Source organism: Siphateles boraxobius, unplaced genomic scaffold (genome assembly GCF_051911475.1).
Source record: "Siphateles boraxobius isolate OS27281-9 unplaced genomic scaffold, OSU_SipBor_1 13, whole genome shotgun sequence".
Taxonomy (NCBI): domain Eukaryota; kingdom Metazoa; phylum Chordata; class Actinopteri; order Cypriniformes; family Leuciscidae; genus Siphateles; species Siphateles boraxobius.
In genome coordinates this window covers 14,965,363-14,985,568 of record NW_027508733.1, presented here as the reverse complement: position 1 = coordinate 14,985,568, position 20,206 = coordinate 14,965,363, and the positions used below count along the sequence as shown (strand labels likewise).

The window sequence follows — 20,206 nt, the reverse complement described above, 5'->3', positions numbered from 1 at the left end:
CCCAAACAATGTTTTGAAAATGACTTCCCAAACACAATCCCTATTTTTGTTTAAACAGATAGCCATGCCACAGATTTGTTGTATTTACATTTTAACATTCTAACTGCAACCAGTCATATTCGACATAATAAAGTGTGTTTCTAATGTGATTATTTTTCATAATCTCTCCTAAAGCCACGATAGCACGTATATCGCTGTCGGCGTGACCGTAGCGGGGCTTGTGATCCTCATCATTATGTTCATCGTCTGCTGCGTCTGCCCCTGCTGCTGCATCTACAAAATGTGCAGAAAACCCAGACGTAAGAGTCTACACTTGCATATTTTTAAATAATTGTATCCATTCTTGTTCCTGTTTCCAATTTGAGATATGTCTTTCTTGCCAAATATTTTGATTGGCATCATATTCCACATTCAAATGTGAAGCCAGTAAAAATAAATTTGGCAATTTCTCAAGCTGAAACTCATCACAGACATATTTATTGTGACATAATGTCCATGAAAGTTTACACATCATTGTAGTTGTTGTTGAATTGGATTTTTATGCTGATATAAATGAATGTTCTTCAGTATGATTTTTACTGAAATAATACAGTAAAAAAAATCACAATCATAATATAGTCTGTTATATTATATTAGTTAGTCTAGTATATTATACTAGTTAGACTATGATAATATAGTCTGTTAAAAAAAATATTGTTTTCATTAAATAATCTGTTATAATATAGAAATATAATAATGTAGAAAAAACAAAAGTCAAAGTCTAGATGTGTTATAATGAGAAGGTTTTTATGCAAAATATATTAATTTCACTCAGTCAAAGTTTAATTTTGGTCCAAAATATGGACGACCTGGACGTGTTTTCGTGAGACTGACCCGTGTGTAAAAATGGCAGAAATGAATGGCAGAACCTTTTTTTCCACAAGTTTAGGCTTTCTCTGACCTTGTAGCCTTTGATACAAATGGTGGAATGTGAAATTTGAGAGTGGAAAAACTGAATACAGGTTCACTCTGGGATTCCCCACCCAGTCTGACTCAACCACACACAGGAAGAGTGCTACAGTGTAGCTATGTGCTACAGAAAGACATGAACCATTGTCACAAGACACTCCTAGACAGCTGCAGTGTGTAAAATTTGTTTCAAAAGTATAGGTTTGGCTTCCCTCTCTGGGAACTGGGAATGTAGTGCCCTTCTTAAAGCGACAGTGCGTCCTAAAAACCATAGCTCTCCCGAATAAAATTTTTTGAGTGCACCAGGAGGCTATGTGTCATATTCTGCTCTTCTGGCACTTTGCAACAACACACCCCGTGTTTCTGCTGCAAAATGTTTCCTATAAAAACGTCTGACTTTTACGTCGCGTGAGAAAGTCTGAACTGATTTAGCCAAAAATCTGATTAGAGTGGTCAGACTGAAATGGATTTCCAGAAATACGATTTGAATAGGATTTCAAACATGCATGTAGCTCGAAACGGATTTGTTATATTTGCATTTCATTCGATTCTTTTGACGTTCATACTTGCTAAATCTGATTGGATTTTTATATATGCACAAAAATCAGATTTAGTCCGACAATCTGAACGAGGCTAGTGCGTAAATGCAGACAGAATAGTCAACGGAACTTAGAACAGGTGTGAAACTCATGAGTAACTATGGAAACAAACTGGAACATGCAATGAATGAAACCGATACCAAAACAGAATTAGACCTTAACAGATACTTTTATTTTAATTAATTTTTATATTTGAATTAACGTTTTAGTAATTTTGTTGTGTTTTTGTTATTATTAGTTATTAGTATAATTGAGATATAACTTACCATTTTTCACAGATAGCTGATGTGGTCGATGCTGATATCTGTAGAGCAGGGTTGCCAATATAATTATGATATTTAGGTAATGCAATTAAATAATATCAAATGATTTGCATGCCAATTTTGTAGAAACTGAAAAACATATTTACACAATATATATTTAAAATTAAAACATATGGTTGGTTGATTAATCGTGATTTTTAAAGGTTTTAAACAGCCTGATTAAGACACAGCAGGAAGTTGCTATCTAGTGCATCTTAAATTTAGCCATTTAACTACGCCATAAAGGAATTGCAGCTGTCTGCGGTGGCAGACGTTATCAGACTGTCCTTGTTAATTTAGTTTAAAAATAAATAGTGTTTTAAAGTTGGCTTTGAGACCCACATTTATAATATTGAGGACAGAAAGGTTCCAGAGAAGTTGTGACAGACCTATACATACATGTATATAGCGAGTCCTCCATCAACTGTCTATTATTCATGTTGTTTTTCATTTGATTTGTTCAACAGCTGTTATGGGAGCAACAACAACTACAGTGATATCCACACAATACCCTCAGCAGCCTGTTGTCCACGGAAGTCAGTACCCTCCGTACCAGCCAGCGAAACCACCTCAGTTTGGGTACAGCGGGGCACCAGGATATGGAGGGCAGCCTATGCCCACTGCACCATATCAGGGACCGCCATACGCAGCGGGACCCCCTCCACCATATCAGGAGGCTGGTAAGATAATGAGCTTGAACAGCAAAAAGTCCAGTCAGCCTGAGTTGTAGGGCTGGGCGATAAGTATGAATATTCGTGATGATTTTGCTGGTGAATGTTGAAATTTGAGTGTGCTTTTTTTTGTGTCATTATGTTGTTTTGCAAAGATTGAACACAAAGTGCGCACATTATAACCAGCAAAAAAAAAGCACAATGAGGTGCTCAACCACAAAAAAAAAAGAAAAGAAAAGAAAAGGGAAGTAAAGCTTATTTTATGTTCTCACCACAGGTGAAGTTTCAGCCCAGTGGCGTTTCATCATGCCTAGTTTTGCAATCCTTTCTTGTCTCATGACTGGCATGAGTCATGAGTATGAAAGGCAAGGCCGATGTTTAAAAGAGTCTGTAGCAAAAATGATTCATTATTTTGGATCAGTTCAGAATGTTTTAGTGAGTCGATTTAGATTGATTTGTTTGCATTTTCACTCAAAAAGTGTTTTAGGGAAAATAAATTGTCGGTAATTATTGCTGTTAAAAGTTTTGTTTATTTAATAAACTGTTTACTTTTAGTTCTTGCACTAAAGATTTTTTAATCTATTTGGCTACAACGGTTGGTTGAATTGAAAATAACTTATTTTTAAACTATTTCAGAGCACATATTTAAGATTTCTCATATCGCCAAAAGCAATACAAATGTTGTGTTTTTAAATATACTGCTGTTTAAAAGTTTGGGGTATGTACAATTTTTTTTAAATGCTTTTGAAAGAAGTCTCTTATGCTCACCAAGGCTGCATTAATTTGATCAGAAAATGCAGTAAAACAATAATATTGCGAAATATTTTGACAATTTGAAATAACTATTCTCCATTTTAATATCTTGTAAAATGTAATTTATTCCTGCAATGGCAAAGCTTAATTTTCAGCATCATTACTCCAGTCTTCAGTGTCACATGATCCTTCAGAAATTATTCTAACATGTTGATTTGATGATCAAGAAACATTTATCATCATCAATGTTGAAAATGCTGCTTATTATTTTTGTGGAGGCTGTGGTAGAGTTGATTTTTTTCAGGATTCTAAGATGAATAGAAAGTTCAAAAGGACAGCATTTATTTGTCACTTTTGATCCATTTAATACACCCTTGATGAATAAAAGTAATAATTATTTATATCTTACAGACTCCAAACATTTGAACAGTATGTATTTACTCAGCCCTAATAAGTTAGGGTTAAATTAGCTTGCTACAATAAATTTGCATTAAAAAAAAAGTGCCAACAGAGTGTTGGGTAGGGATCTCAGTGACTCAAGAGAGGAGCTGTAATTCTGTGTGTGTTTGTTTGCAGGAGGCCCAGGATATCCTGCTCCCTACAGCCAGGCTGCGTATGACGGGGGACAGGCCGCGTATCCCATACAACCACCAGCTCAGCCTGGTTTCGCTCAACCGCCTCCACCGACAAACTACAGCTCAACCCAACCAGCTTTCAACCCCGCCTACGTGGAGCCACCAAAGACCGCTTACTAAAAACAAAAAGCTGATGCAATTCCATGACCTGGTCTCCTACAATTGTGCATTGTACAGCTACTGTGGACGGCATATTCCAATCGGCTCGGGAATAAAATGATCAGTGTTTATCATGATTGCTTTAAGGTCTTCTTGCGTGCCAGCATTGTTTTCCTAACACTCGCCTTTTACACTTCATTTTATATAAATATATATTTTATCTTCTGTGATTCCAAGCCATATTACTTTTACACTTTGTTTGTTTCTGCAAAAGGGAATATCTTTGTTTTTCATCTTGAAATGCCGTTACACGCCTTTAAGATCGTCAGATTCATTTTATCCTGGGAATTTGCACAAAATACTGACATTTTATCAGTTGGGGAATTGGAATCAAGGTAGCATGCTGTTTAGATGTTTTCACAATTTTTGTACCATTCAGGTTTAAGCATCTGTGAATGTTTGTAACAGTGTTCTCATGCACAGAGATCCAGAATATGCCTTATTTATGCAGCTTATGCAGCGAGTTACACGTGGACACTTTAACTACTACATTCTCACCGTGTGTTTGGAGAATTTTATGGATCTTGGGTTCTGTATGTTGCAGAAATTCTGCATTCATGGAGTCAACACATTTTATAAATTTCCCTTTCCTCTTTCCTTGAACTAAATGACTTTGCCATCAATTTAAATAATGTGAAATTATTTTTTTTAACAATCAATGACAAAGTCACTCAAGGTCAGAAAGAGGGTGAACATGTAAGATGCTTGACCGGTGTCTAGTTATCTGGAAATTCTTCCAACAGGCTCTTCCGTGTTATGAAGTTAGCTCATATTTGATCATTTCTCTCCACAATATTCCACTAATTCCTGTTGGCTGTGTCGGGGTCATATTTTTGGTTATTAACTGTATTAATGTTCAACTAATTAGTGTTTTATGTTCAAATGTTTATACTCAAGCATCTCCATGTTTGCAACTGCAAATAAAAATAAATCTATCTGGAATCACTGTTAAAGTCAAATTCTCTGCCTACAAACATTATTTCTCTAATTTTAGATTTTACATTTTTCAAAACCTACACAGGGCAAGTTAAATGGTGTACAGGAAGTGAGCTCACTCATGTGTTGACTAATGACAAATAAAAATAATTTAAGCTAACTGCAAAAAACATGACTGATGGTAAAGTATACCATTCCATGTCGTAAATAACATCTGGAAATACTTCGTCACATACTGTTAACGTACATGTGTCTTATTTTATCATGCAGGTCTCTGAATCAGCTGTGAGATATTTCCTCATATTCACCGTAGTCAATAACAAAGCTCATCCGAGTTAAGTAAAACCGCCACTACCTCCCGCGCGCAAATCCGCAAACTCGCGCTCTCGTTTTACAAACTGCCGCCATTTTGCGCATTACTCGTCGATAGTGTAACTTATCTCAAAGGACTTAACAGTAATATTGTTGTTAATTTTGTTGCTATCCCAATTGTTTTGTACATTATAATAATGTACTACTTTTTTCCTGGCGTAAATTTGGGGATAATATACAACCGAGATTATTATTTTGAAGGGATAGTTCACCCAAAAATTGTCATTATTTACTCACCCTCATGTTCCAAACCTGTATGATTTTTTTCTTCTGTTAAACACAAAAGAAGATATTTTAATGAATGTAAGTAACCAGACAGTTGACGGACCCATTGAAAATCCTACTATATTACAGTCAACTGGTTACCAACATTCTTTAAAATATTCATAAATGTTTGGAACAACTTGAGGGTAATGACAAAATATTTGGGTGAACAATCCCTTTAACTCAAATCAAAATGACATTTCAGTGAGTAGCAGCATTATAAGCTAGATAATGTAAGCTGGCTGGTCATTAAAGCAAAATAATCATACACGTGTATAATGGGGGTGTATTCTGTAAAACAGCTTGCATCGTTTCTGATTCTGGTCTTTTGTATGTACTTTGATAAATATACTGTAGAACTGGCATTAAAAAATTACTAGCCACCAAAGTCCATATATTGCAGTCGGTTCATGCTGTTAACACTTTCTCCGACAAGTGGATGTGATGAGATCTGTTTTCCTGTTTGTTCATGTGACGTTCGACAAAGCCTATCCCTTGCCTCAAAGCTGAACCCCAATAAATATTACTCTATTGATAGCAATTGTCACTTGTTGTTAATTATCACAAAAAAAATATTTTGACTCGTCTCTCGGTTTATAAAAACTGTAATTCATAAAGAATTAAAATACCTCAGTGACATAGAATTAATTCTTTAATTCGGGTCATTAGTGCTCAGTCTTAAAAAGAATGACAAAATCTGAGGACAAGAGACAAACAGAATGTTTTTGAGGAGACACACTGAACATTTTTCATTACAAGACTTTATATTAGATTATTATGGCCCCGTCTCCATATCCATGTCTTCAACGTACTCCGTTTCAGATCTGCAGATCTCCTCCAGAGCCAGTTCTGGAGTGAAACAACAATATAATACCATTTAATGCATCACAGTGGACCAATTTTAAAACAAATATCTTTAAGGACAGTAAATGTCATACATCAGATGTTACTCAGAAGTCAGTTAGCCAATCAAAATGATGTTGGCATTAATTACTATAACTTACTGAATATAGAGATGTGAACCCACCTTCGCTCTCGGACAGATCGGGGACCAGACGGAACGTGTCTCTGATGGCGGGAATGACCTGATCGTACATGTGCAGGACGTCTAGGCAGTGTTCGGAAAAGGACGAGTCCTTCAACAGCAGCCAGTGCAGTAACATCAGAGCTTCTCTCAGTACCTGTAATCCAGGACTCGTCCAGGTCCGATTCCACAGCGTTTGACTTCCTCTGCCTTTTGTTTTCAGCCACTGCCTGTGTAAAAGCACAACGATCGTCCGCACCACCTGAAGATGAATAAAATACAGTATGGTCAGAACCAGACCATTTTGTTTCATAACTGTAGAGAAAAATGCAAGACTCAAGAACAATGATCATTTCCATTGTGCTTCTGTAGTCAGTTTGTCCAACTTCGTTGGTTTTGCTTCAAAACTAACAGATATGGAAGGTGAAAAGTTTTAGTGTTTGTCTGAATCAAACCTCATTAATACACTGGCAGGATGATTCACAAAAAGCTGTCCATGTTTCTGCCTTCTGTGTGAACAGTTTGGTTAAAAACCGGATGACCTGTTCACAGAGGAATCGGATTTTTAAAATTACAGTTTAATACAATGCATTTCAAAACAAACTACAGCAACGATAAATCACCTCAAGTTCAAAACGACTCCACATATCTTCTGAGGCGGATTTCTGCGGTCTAGAGGTGACGTACTGGAATATTTTGAGAAAAGGACATGGATCTGAGGGAAGACAGAGGATTTGTGTTAAAGGACAAGTTCAGTATTTTACACTTAAAGCCCTGTTTTAAGATCGTTTCTGATGAAATAGAACGGTTAACACAGAAACCCGAAAATTCTCGGGACAGCAGCATGTGTCCAAATTTCAATCTTAACCGGTCTATTTAATCAGAAATGATCTTAAAACAGGGCTTTAAGTGTAAAATACCGAACTTGTCCTTTAACTCAATCCAACAAAAAGACACTTTATGAAATGCTAAAAGACACTTACATTCATGCGAGCAGAGTTTTGTGGCCATCTCTTCATTATAGATAATAAACGACAGAAATCTCACAGACAGATGGACTATTCTGTAGGACGTCTCCAGAGTCATGCATTTGGACAACACTTGACTCGACATGACAACCTGGAGTCTACATTTGAGAAATCAGACAACAGTTTAATTGGTATATAAAAGAAAATGAGGATGATTATAGTAATATGCTTATTTACATTACAAGCTATGTCATTTTACTCTCTGGTCATATAAATATCAGAAACTTCACCAAACTGCATATTTTTGCTCAGTCTGGATAAAGTTGAGGTGATATTCTTTCTCAAAAAACAAACAACAAAAAAACTCTGCATGCAAACTTTCTTTAATCTGCCTAACGTTTTGATAAAACGTTTTTTTAAAAAGCAGATTGTTCTATGATTTCAGTAACACTTTAGTTTAGGGTCCAGTTCTCACTATTAACTAGTTGCTTATTAGCAAGCATATTAGTAGGCTATTGGCTGTTTATTAGTACTTATAAAGCACATATTAATGTCTTAGTGCATTCACACAGAATGCGTTTTTCCATTGTAAACACGTGCTTGACGGACGTCTTAAACTGTTGCGTGATCGTCTTGCGTCTCTTTTGCAGCGTCTCAAGTGTGACCCTGCATTTATCGGGGTGTCTGAAACTTGCTGAAACACTGCTGACTCGACCGTCACAGTGACAACAGCCAATCACATTACTTTTCCAGGTAATTTGCATAAGCGATCTGATTGGCTGATGCCTGTGTTGGCGCTTGAAAAGTTGAAAACTTTTCAACTTCTGCCGCAAGCAACACCAGCTATGTGACGCAAGGAAACCCACAATTCTGTTCGGCAATGCATGACGTCAGAAAATCAAAGTAAATAAAAAGCGTCAAGGCCGATGCCCCGTGTGAATGCACCGTGACACAGCATTCTAAAAACTCGGCGCTAAAATAAGGGCTCATGAAAAACTCTTTTCTAGACCTTGCACTTTTTTTTCGCTCCATGGCTAGCAATTTTTCCAATTGTTTTCAATGGGAGCTCCGCTTTTTAAAATGCCAGCAGCGTGACGAGGGGCTGAATGTGTATTTCACGCTAAGCGCGAAGCATTTTTTACCGGTTGCAGAGAGTTGAAGAATGTTCAACTTTAGGTAAAATGCAGCACTCAATCGTTTTAAAAAAATGTCCTGGAATGTATATGAAGCGTTCTGTATAGTGTGGTCACTGTCACTGTCACTGTCACTTTTTACCCAGCCGTCCAATCACAGTAGAGGAGGGGCGGGACAAATACCACAATGACCAACCGCCACATCCTGCATGTACAACGGTAATTTTTATATGGAAATACTATCTGTGAAATGAAATACTAGTACACTGCTTGGCACTCTTTGTGAAATAGACGCTCAGCTCCTAGTCACGCTGCTGCCGCGAGGTGCTCCCATTGAAAACAATTGGAAAAATATGCTAGCCTTGGGAAAAAAAACGTTTGGTGGAAACACGGCCTTACAGCAAAAATGTGTTCGGGGTGAACCAGCCCTATTTCTGTATGATCATATTCTCCATCCCTTAATCCTACACAATATCTAAACTTAACTACCAAACTAACTATTAATAAGCAGTTTATTATAAGGAGTTTATTGGAGGCAAAAGTCATAGTTAGTAGTTAGTTAATAGTGAGAATTGGACTAAAGTGTGACTAGAGTAAAGTGTGACCATGATATCATATGTCAGGCTTTACAGGGTTAAGATGTTGCCACAGTATTTCTTTCCACTTCTAAATGTAAAGTCATCTAAATGTAAAGTAAGAGTCAGAATCAGACTACGAAATGGGAAAAGAGCATGACACTCATGTAGACACATATACTATACCTCAAGAGCTGGTTCTCCTGCGCTCTCTCGGCCAGCATGCTAAGAGTCTTCAAACTAGTGTTCACTAGCGCATCCCTCTGGCCAGCGGCGGCAATGAACGCTGGATCGGCCAACTGTAGGAGTCTTCTGACAAGAGGCAGCTGGGTTTGCACCTCCCCGGTGAGATGCTCAGTGGCGCTGAGGAGATACTTTGAACACTGCGGCCGGTTAAGACAAATCTCTCCATCCTGATGGCACAGAACCATCTCCAAAGCCTCACAGCTGTAGCACACTATGTGATAGAGAGCTTGCATGGCAGCCAGGGCGAACTCCTCCTGACCGCTGAGAGATTCCTCCAGACTCGAGGCCAGGCTGGAGTCGGAAGATCCCGACAGGGAGCTGCCATGGAGCGAGGCTTTCGCAGAGCTCTCGACCGACTCCAGCGACTGACAGTACGTGCTGATGTGGAAGGTGAGCAGGGGGAGGAAGTGCACCGCGGCGGGGCAGGTTTGGAGAGCAGCATCTGGGTTATGTGGGGCACTCGTGGAGGGCTGGAGAGTTAATGCGGTGAGAGCGGACATAGCGAGACTCTGCAGCTGGTGGAATCGAGCTTGAGGACGATGAAGCGATCGGAATTCTGTGGAGGACGAGCTGGAAGTCGTCAATGATCCCCTGAAGCGAAGGGGGAAAACAATTCACAACAGTCCGAACTTTAACACGGAAGTTTAAAGATGCAATAGAAAGTAAACATTTAATAAACAGTTACTAATACTAATAGGCATAATTAGGGATGCACCGATACCACTTTTTAAGGGTCGAGTACGAGTACCGATATTTTTTTCCTGGTACTCGCCGATACCGATACCGATGCCTGTTGTACTGGGGGGTTTTCTCGTTTTATGTGGCAATTTTCTAAGAACAACACAATGAGACCAAATCAGCATCTTTATTTTCAACAACTTAAATAAACTTAAAAAAATAAATCATTCTTATTGTGCTTATCACAAATTTTCAAAGCCCAAATTTCACAGTGTCCAATAACCTCCAAAGGGCAAAACCAAGGACATAATGAATGTAATTTTTACCTGCCTGTCACAAAGTTGTCAAAGTTCTAAAGAAATCACAGACAACAAGACAATCAAATTTGTCATAAAGTGCCAAAGAAATCACAGAACAAATGTTTAACATAACACTGAGTAACAATGTAATCACAGCCGAAAGTGTAAAGTGAAATATTAGAGTGTACTATTAAATCTAGCAACACTATAACTGCAGGAAGAGTGTTCATAAGAATTAAGAAATATAAGCTAAGGATATACGTGAGGTATCGGTCTTTGGTATCGGGGTATTTTTACGAGTACGAGTACAAGTACATGAGCTTGGTATCGGGCCCGATACCGATACTGGTATCGGTATCGGTGCATCCCTAGGCATAATGCTAATAGTTATTTGTTCATACATGTATACTATTTCCACAAATAACTATCACATTCCCACAAGTTTTCCAGGCTTAAAAAACAAAACAAAAATCAAGGTTTTCCCCATATTTTCCATTTTTTCTACTTTCAAAAAAGGAATAATTTGTTATTATTATGGATACATTATTCTATAATATTTAATTTAATAATAAATACTAAAATTCAACAAATAATATTTTAACAATTATGCTTTAAAATAAAAAAGCAAATGTCATGGTGTCCTAAATAGTACTAGTAACAACAATAATAATTGTTATTGTTGTAATTAATACAATATTCTGTTTAATTTAATTAATTTAATAAAATACAACATAATAATGTTTTTAAAATGTAAAAAACAACAAATATCATGGTGTAAAAATGAATACTAATACAACTAGCAATAATAATTATTATTATAATTTTTATTATATTTAATTTAACAATAAATGTAAAAAATATTATTATTAACGATAAGATACATTACACAAAATTCTTTATTCTATATATTATTATTAATACATTCAATAATTCAATAAATAAATAAATAAAAGCCAGCCAAACCAGCAAATGTCATGATGTACTTTTTTGTCTCTGGAATGAACGTGAAGTGAAGTGTTCTGTATAGTGTGCGCTTTATGAACCGAAAATATCACTGATCATGTGACTCAAAAAAAAAAATTAGATCATCATTTCCTATGTTGACATTGTTCAAAATTTCCAATGGAAAATACCACCATCTACAAATGTTGCAATGGAAATTTCCATTCTTTATGATTAATGTTGTAAAAGTGGGCCAACGATTTCCCAAAACAAACAGTTGTATGTAGTAAAAGCCAATGTTTACAGTATATTTCTCAGGTTTCAGGACATTTCAGACACACAAACACATGGAGACGGTGTAAGTGTGTTGTATGGGATGTCTTGTTGATACTCACGAGCTGACGTAGCCGTTCTGTAACAGGACGTTTGGTAGAGCGGCAGGACTGATGGACAGCAGGTGACACAGACCCAAAGTGCTCGGATCCAACGGTTGTTGCAGCAGGAGGTTCAACAACACACAGCCTACAGCATCACAAACACAAACTCACAGCAAACACACCGAGAGAACAGACTGTAGATAAACGCTACAGATTTGACCAGCCGGTACCTTCCTGTCGATGGTCAGATCTGAGGGTTTGGTCTGACTGCGGCTCTTCTGTTTGGAAACGTTTGGGCTGCGCGGGTTTCCCATCTGATAAGAGTTTGAAAATGTGATGTTGAGGATTGAATGATAACGGAAAGACCTCTGGAAAGGAAATGTGCATAAAATGTGAATCCCTACCGTCCAATAGATGGTCTTTTTTGATAGGAGACGTTTTCTTGGAGAGCTCGGCTGCAAAGTTTTCCTTAGTCATGAACGCTCGACTCACAGGAGAGTGAATACTGTGTTAACACGACAAAACACAAATCAACTATTTGTCTAGAGCGGTTTTCAGGTAACATTCTAACCTTTTAATACAAAAAAATGTTATTATTTATAATTTGTATTAATTATAATAATAACAATGATCACTAATATAAATATTAAATTATTATTTAACAATACTTATAACAATAATCCTATTAACAATTATTATAAAAAAGTAATAGTGATATTTTTATTATTTTTTAATAATAATAATATTGAATAATACTACCACTAATTCATATTATTATTTAAAAAAATCAACATGAATAATAAATATAGTTATTATTTAAAAACAACAATACATTATTACAATAACTTGATAATAATAAATACAACAATTATTATTATTGAAATTTTTAGTAAGATTTAATGTTAACACTTTTCAATGAGGTTTTATTTGTTAACATTAGTTAACTAAATTAGTTAACATGAACTAACAATGAACAATACTTATTTTAAACAACATTTATTAATCTTTGTTAATGTTAATCTAAACATTACTAAGGGTGTATTCACGACAGGAAAGTCCGCTAGTTTACGTGATTTGGTCCGGACCAAATACAATGTTGATTTTTTGTTTGTTTGGTGTGGTTCGCTTTCACACTGCCCTTATTGCAAGTGAACCAAAATCTGAAAAACAAAACCACACGTGTGCTAAGGCCATCCATTCATTAGACAGAAATTCTCAAGCAGGGAAAAGCAGGAAGTGGAAAACAGGCAATTCATGGAGATCTTTCGTATTGCAATTTTTTATTATTTTACTGATTTGGTGTTATCAGCTACTAACGCAATATGAAGAAACTTATGAGCATCATATGATGTCATCTATACGATGTTATAATTAGGATTTTGCGAAGACGAAGATGTGGATGACGAGAGCATGCTCTTAAGGCGAGACACTACAGGTGAATAGGGTAATTTTTTTAACTAGCAGATATCACCATGAAACTTTGCCAGTTGACTACCTACATTAAGATGAGAAAAAAATGTATCTAATTCTAAATGTATCTGAATCTAATTAAATATGCGCTAATCTGCATATATTTTAAAAAATGAAATCTGAGTATTGGACAAAGCCAGGTTCAAAATGATTTTTTCATTGTGTTCACATATTAGATGGGGAAAAAATTACAGAGGGATTTATGGATATCTACTTTTGTTATCCTGTAAATCAGAATATACTGCCAATAGCCTTAAAAAAATATTTTCGACTTGTTTTTTTGGAATAAAATGCTATATAAATCAGGCTAGGAATAATATATTTACAAATCCCTCTGTAAATGTTTTCATAATATAACTAGGTACAAGACTGGAAAGTTTGGTGTGTATAGGTGCTACTGAAGTGGAGATTTCGGACTTGGAGTATGAGAGAAAGGTCATTTTGAGAAAAAGGGCTTTAAAGATTTAGCATCAGCCAATGAGATCGCGCATTTAGAGTAAAATCCCCCCTTTTACTTTCGCGATTGGTTGCTGATAAAAAGGAAATGACCATCATATTTGGATCCGGCTGTATTGTACAGGAGAGAGAGAGCTTTCTAACGGTGTGACAGGGTGTCGATTGCGATCGCGGAGCAGAAGGATGATTTATAACGACAACTTTTGATGAATTTATGAGAAATCTACAGACGCAAACAGACAAAGTGTAGTAAAATAAAGACCTAAATGTGTATTTCGGACTTTTTTTCACCACAAGTCTGAAAGAAGACTTGTTATTGAAGACAAATATCCCAAAATCTCAAAATTGACCAGAGAAAAAAAAAACGATGTTTTTGCCTGCCGTGTCTCACCTTAACTGATAAAGTTCAAACATTATTAAAACAAGTGAACAGTCAGTAATAAAATAAGAACAAATTACAAGCAGAGATGAATACTAAATAACAAAGTTACAAAGTCTAACAGTAGTATTCAGGTACAGAAATAATAATTAAGCCTAAATGTAAAATAACACTATTTGTTCACTGTAGAAATGAAATATAGTTGCATCTTTGTTAAAGCTGTATTTTGTTGTTTAATTAAAATTAATGAAAACAGTAGGAATATTAGGTGTCTGCTGTCACTTTAAGACCAAATGCACAGACCTCTGGTTTCTTTCTCAACCGTAACATAACCGAGAGAATACTTGCCTGAGACGGGATTTTTAGTTTTTTTACATAATTTTGTGTGCATGTGTCCATTCAAGGGCAAGGAAACGCAAAAGAGGAATCAATTCGGCTTTCGAGCGCTGTCTGAAACACTCCTCTCTCTCTCCCTGCGTGTGTGCAGCTGTGCGCACAGATAACGCACAAGTCCTTATTTTCGCCTCTTCTTCTGCGTTTAAAATTGTTTGAATGTGTAAATTGGCAAAACACGTCCAAATTATAAACTTTCACTCTATTATGGTTAAATTTAGTAGTTCATCCAAGAATCATGCGTGCCGAACCGAGTTACATAGTAAAAATCTGACCCTGACAAAAAAGGCGCAGTGCATTGTGCAATTGGGTCGGGTCATGTTCACACCTTAAACGAACCGTACCCAGAGTTGCTTTGGAACCGGATCGAGAGCACCTCTTCGGCTGGGTCTCGGTTAGGGCTGAACGATTAATTTGATTTGCGATAAAATAGCGATATGATGAAATGCGATTTTGTAACCGCAAAAGCTTCGATTACACTGGTCACGTGACACGCGAGAGAAAAGCAGTCTGCAGATCAAATATCAACTTGGCACGCTACGTATAGGTTTGGCATACAGGAAAGAACAGTTTCTTTTTATGTATGTGATATTGTGTTATTTATTCTCTCTCCAACAATTCCGGATCGATTCAGAGAATTTCACAACCGTATTCTGCTTGCTTCTAATTTCTCTCTCTCTCTCTCTCTCTCTCTCTCTCTCTCTCACACAAACACACACGACACCGCTCGAACCTTCCGAAAAATAAGCTTTCATTAAGTTCGGGGTTTAAGCGAATTTTGTGCTAACACAAAAACCTAAAATTCTCGGGACAGCAGCATGTGTCCAAATTTTAATCTTAACCGTTCGATTTCATCAGAAACAATCTTAAAATAGGGCTTTACTTGTAAAACGCCTAACTTACCCTTTAAATGTACTTGCATCTCAAAATGCTTTTGACGCGAAATTAGTGTAAACACGGTCAGTTATATCTTAAACCAACAGGACAAACCACATTTACAATTTCAAAAGAGATATGTGCATTAGTGTGAATGCAGCTTATCGTATAGGGGGAAAATCACTCCAGCTTTTGAATGGAAAACGTTCAGACAGCCTACTTTAATATACTGAAAGCACTCTTTGTTTATTGCTTGTAATGTTTTTTTTTGCTCCTCTTTATTTACTAGCTTTTATATTTTGAAGCTATATTAGTTTATAGCCCATTTAAAATTCTTAACATGTAATTATATATTTAAAGTATGTATTTACACATGTAATTAAATACATATTTTAAGTGTTATTAAGATTAATTAATAAGAAAAAAATTAGATCGGATCATGAGCTGCCTAAAGATTCCCATCCCTACTGTACAATGATTTATTGCTTGTCTTTGTCGACTAATACAGAAGGTAAAGAACTTAAAGTAATCGCATATTAAATCGCAATCGCAATATTGGTAAAAAAAAAAAATCGCAATTAGATTCTTTTCCATAATCGTTCAGCCCTAGTCTCGGTACGGTTGTTTGGTCCAAACCAGAGTGCGATTGCTGTATTTACACCTGCCCAAAAGATCCGCACCAAAGGGGGAAACGAACGTGAGTTCCATAACAAAGGTTAATAAATGCTGAAAAATATATTGTTCATTGGTTTATGTTCATTTACGCATTAACTAATGTTAACAAATGGGACCTTATTATAAAGCGTTACCAATTTAATTTAATAACAAAAAATCCAGTATAACATATGATACACTGGAGTGGAGTGCATGTAAAGAGACATGCTTATGTGAACAAAGAAAAGGAAAAAATGCTGTAAATGCTGTAACAGTGCAGACAACAGAACAATCGTTTCTCATTACCATTTCCTCTGGAAGACACACAAAAATCGAAGTTGTATTTACATGTTTCGCGCAGGTGTGCCGGGCTGTTTTCCTCCACGCTCAACGCTGCGAAGTTTCCCTTTCATTTCATTCATCTCGGCTTCTTTAAAGTGCAACTCCGACTGCAGCGACTGCACCTGCGGTAAATCCAGCATTTCCATGAGTTCACACAAAACGTTTCATCGGACGTCAGTCAAGCTTGTGTGCCGTACCTTCCTGGACAGCTCCTTCTCCCGTTCGCTCTGAGCCTGAGCTTTCTCTTTCTCCAGGGCGAGTTGGGTCTGCCGCTGCTGCTCCTTCTCCTGATTGGCCAGTTTCAGGGAGTCCCGCAAGACTCGGATCTCTCCGTTCTTCATCAGGATCTCCTCCTCTACCTCCTTCAGCTGAGTGTGAACAGAAATGCAGACACATTGAACTGGTTTTTAAATCCTAAATCAGGAGAAACTAAATGATGGCTGTTTTGGTGTAGGAAGCCTTGTCTAAAAAGTGGAGTTCAGGAAAAAAGGGGTCTCTGAGAGCAAATAAAGTGATTTTCTACTAACTACAACCGACCAAATGAAGAACACACCTTTTTCTTCAGGTCTGCTTGCTGTTCCTCTAATTGCTTGTAGTACAGATCTTCTCCATCTTTACTGGAATGACCATCTGCTGTGTGACACACAAACTGGTTTAATTTCTAGATTATCCCATACATAAAATTCTGTGCAAAGACCTGTGGGAAAAAGAGTTATAAAATATTTCAAAATAATGTGATGATAATGCATTTAATTGTATAATAATTCACATAAAAATATTTATTAAATGTAATTAAAATTTTTATTTTTTATGTTATATTTGTAAATAAATATTCAGTAATAATACAAATAATTATCATTAATGATAATATTAATTTTTGCTTTGTAAAAAATCCAATATAACATAATTCGATTTTTTTCTTATTACATTTAAAGAGTATTATTAACATTATTATTGAAATATTTTAAAAGTCTAATACCCACAGTCTTTTGCTCAGTTCATGTTTGCATTTTATAAAAATCCAATATAACATAATAGTTTGATTATTTGGTTATTAAATTAAGTAAGTATTATATTAATCTTACTAAATGTATATTATTATATTATTTTTGAAATATTTTATAAGTCTCTCAGTATTTTGCGTAGTTATTTTTTGCATTATGTAAAACTCCAATTATATATGAATATAATAATATTTAGATTATTTATTATTTAGACTTAAAATAATACAATAATAGTAGTGTTATATTGCATTTTTATACAATGCAAAAAATGTAAAATTTAAAAAAATATTTAAAATATTCAATAATAATAATACTTAAATTTGATTTCAAATCATTTAATTAATTTTAAAAAAATATAATAAAAACTCTGAATATCATTATATATAGTATTAGATTATTGTATTAAATTAAATCTTATTAATTAATAAATATAATTTTTCATTTTGTAAAAATCCAATTATTTATTAATATAACATTTAGATTTGTTATTATTTAGACTTAAAATACATCAATAATAATAGTGTTATTGCATTTTTTATACAATGTAAAAAATATATATTTCAAATATTCAATAATAATAATAATAATACTTAATAAATTTGATTTCAAATCATTTAATTAAACAAAAAAATGTATAATAAAAACTCAAAATATCATTATATATTATAGTATTAGATTGTTGTATTACATTAAACCTTATTAATTAATAATTAAATCAAATAATAAATTATCATTAGCTGTTGTTGTTATTAGTATAAATCTGCTCTGTGAAACACAAAATATCATATCCAGAGTCCATAATATAATGCAAAAATGAGCTATGCAAAGAACTTTAGGGAATAAGACAAAATTCTCAGTCCAAAAGCAGAAAGAGGGAGTGTTTGGGAAACAAAAGACTTGTGGAATGTGTATCCAAAACATCTTATACTAACCAAACACATCTTTTCTTGGAGGTTCTCTGTTGTTATATGTGCTACTGCTGCAGCCGTCTCCGATGGCAAATGTTTTACGGCCTGATCTGACAGGTGCTTTGCTTTGCTCATCAGTGCAAGCGAACACAGAACCAAACGTTCTCTTTGACCCACTGTTCTGGACGTCTCCTGTGACGGCCTGGGATGCGATGATGTCAATCTGGTCCAGGTCATCCTGGGTGAAATCGATGTCATCATCAAACGGGTCGGGTCCGGCTGACACCTGATGACCTTTCAGTCTCTTGCTTGGCGGGAAGTCCATGACAATGAGATGCTTTTGGGAAATCAAATAATTATTATTCATTGATGATCAATGATGAAAACAGTCAAAATAGAAAAAATCAGTAGGTGTCTAAACTTTTGACAGGACTGTGTATACACATAGACACATACACACAAATATACATATACATACACATATATATATATATATATATATATATATATATATATATATATATATATATATATATATAATACACACACTATTCAATTTGGGCGGCAAAGTGCCTTTTCCGATATAAAAGTTTGTGCACGTTGTAAAATGTCATTAATGTCAGCAGTGCAAACTAAAAAACAGTTGAATGTTATTTACAATCGTAAAAACTAGATGTTCAGAGTAAATAATCCAGTTATTTTCCACCCAAAGGCGGAAAATAATACCTAACCTATATACAATAGTCTTGTAGAGTCACATACTGGGTTTATTATGGTAAAACTGTGGTAAAGTGCTCAGGTTTATCAGTTACCTGCTTCAGTGTCCCTCTCAGACTCCTGCATTAACCTGCTACGACTCGTCAAACACACACCATGCTGGACAAAACACTAATAAAGCGCAACTCTGAGCTGTTAACATAAACCTAAATGACAAAACAAACAAAATAACAGAAAACTTGTAAAGCTGAAAGCATTTCTGAGCTCTGCCTCTCATTCGGTGTGGACTGGAGGAGGATCATGCGTCCAGACGAAAACGCATGTGGTAGTAAAACCTCACCTGATTGGCTAAAGCGTGGCCCCAGTGTCCTACGGTGCGCTATGATTGGTCCATTGACCAACGAATGTACTACGGAGACATGCATTAGACAAGTGTTATGCACAAACGCGTTATGAACATGAACGATTTGCCCCCCCCCATTTAGAAAATACGTAATAAAACATTTTTTATTTTTTAAACAATTAAATTAAAAGTTATCTGAACGTGTATGACGGTGCGTTGGAAAACGTTTGTTTCATTTTTTAATGTTCGTAGACATGAAAACGTAAATCAAGTTCCCATAAAAGTTGTCTCAGCATGTAACGTTAGTCTGTTTTTACTTAGCCTACTGTATATAAATGTAATAGCTGTATTAAATATAAGCTACTTAACATCGAAGGCTATTACAAATGCTATAGGTAGGTACACAACAAAACACTGTTAACATTGACACAAGTCGTTTTTGTTGCTTTAAAGTTGTGGACTGCAATACAATTGAAGCAACTAAAAACTACCAAGCAGCATTTTATCGGTGTGAAGAGTGGAGACTGGTTTTTTTTAATCATAAAACTTTCACAATACATGCAAAGTTGTGTACGTGAAATTGTTTAACACGAAAAAAAATCACTGAGAGAAACAGAGGGAACAAATAACGCATATAATAAATTACATGCACCATACATTATAAATAAGAATATAAAAGTACTCATAATAACAACTACAATTTACAAGTTTGTTTATGGAATAGCTCGTTTGTGACGTCACCTCGAACTCGCTCTCTGATTTGCGGAGGCGCGTGGCTGCAGA

General features: G+C 35.6%; 2 protein-coding genes across 3 annotated transcripts in view; one reads left to right on the top strand and one right to left on the bottom strand.

Annotated features, from left to right (window-relative positions):
- The window catches only part of shisa10.1 (shisa family member 10, tandem duplicate 1), a 32,467-nt gene extending 27,441 nt beyond the window's left edge, over nucleotides 1-5,026 (top strand). Inside the window, exons 8-10 of the mRNA XM_077227078.1 lie at nucleotides 175-299; nucleotides 2,317-2,529; nucleotides 3,850-5,026. Of these exons, the coding sequence (XP_077083193.1) occupies nucleotides 175-299; nucleotides 2,317-2,529; nucleotides 3,850-4,028 (517 nt within the window). The 3' untranslated portion in view covers nucleotides 4,029-5,026. The remainder of the gene's footprint in view (nucleotides 1-174; nucleotides 300-2,316; nucleotides 2,530-3,849) is intronic.
- Nucleotides 5,027-6,273: 1,247 nt separating this feature from the next.
- On the bottom strand, nucleotides 6,274-19,418 carry atrip (ATR interacting protein). 2 transcript variants are annotated; one of them, XM_077226051.1, is made up of 14 exons: nucleotides 19,176-19,418; nucleotides 18,388-18,700; nucleotides 17,005-17,081; nucleotides 16,649-16,819; nucleotides 16,458-16,573; nucleotides 12,286-12,386; nucleotides 12,112-12,195; nucleotides 11,900-12,026; nucleotides 9,526-10,176; nucleotides 7,647-7,789; nucleotides 7,287-7,378; nucleotides 7,119-7,205; nucleotides 6,667-6,925; nucleotides 6,274-6,488 (listed from the first exon to the last, which is right to left on the bottom strand). In XM_077226051.1, exons 2-14 carry the CDS (start codon nucleotides 18,686-18,688, stop codon nucleotides 6,415-6,417), a joined length of 2,283 nt encoding a protein of 760 aa, XP_077082166.1. In that variant the 5' UTR covers nucleotides 18,689-18,700; nucleotides 19,176-19,418; the 3' UTR covers nucleotides 6,274-6,414. The 2 variants fall into 2 exon arrangements, with proteins under 2 accessions (XP_077082166.1, XP_077082165.1); XM_077226050.1 differs by having other exon boundaries at nucleotides 17,005-17,084; nucleotides 19,176-19,417.
- Between the last annotated feature and the right edge of the window lie 788 nt (nucleotides 19,419-20,206).

Excerpts from the sequence above, each read along its gene's own strand:
- atrip (XM_077226050.1), bottom strand. The coding sequence starts at position 18,688 with ATGGACTTCCCGCCAAGCAAGAGACTGAAAGGTCATCAGGTGTCAGCC. Across the intron at positions 17,085-18,387 it reads TCCAAGAAAAGATGTGTTTG|CAGATGGTCATTCCAGTAAA; the intron begins GTTAGTATAAGA and ends TGTGTCACACAG. Across the intron at positions 7,379-7,646 it reads AAAACTCTGCTCGCATGAAT|ATCCATGTCCTTTTCTCAAA; the intron begins GTAAGTGTCTTT and ends GTCTTCCCTCAG.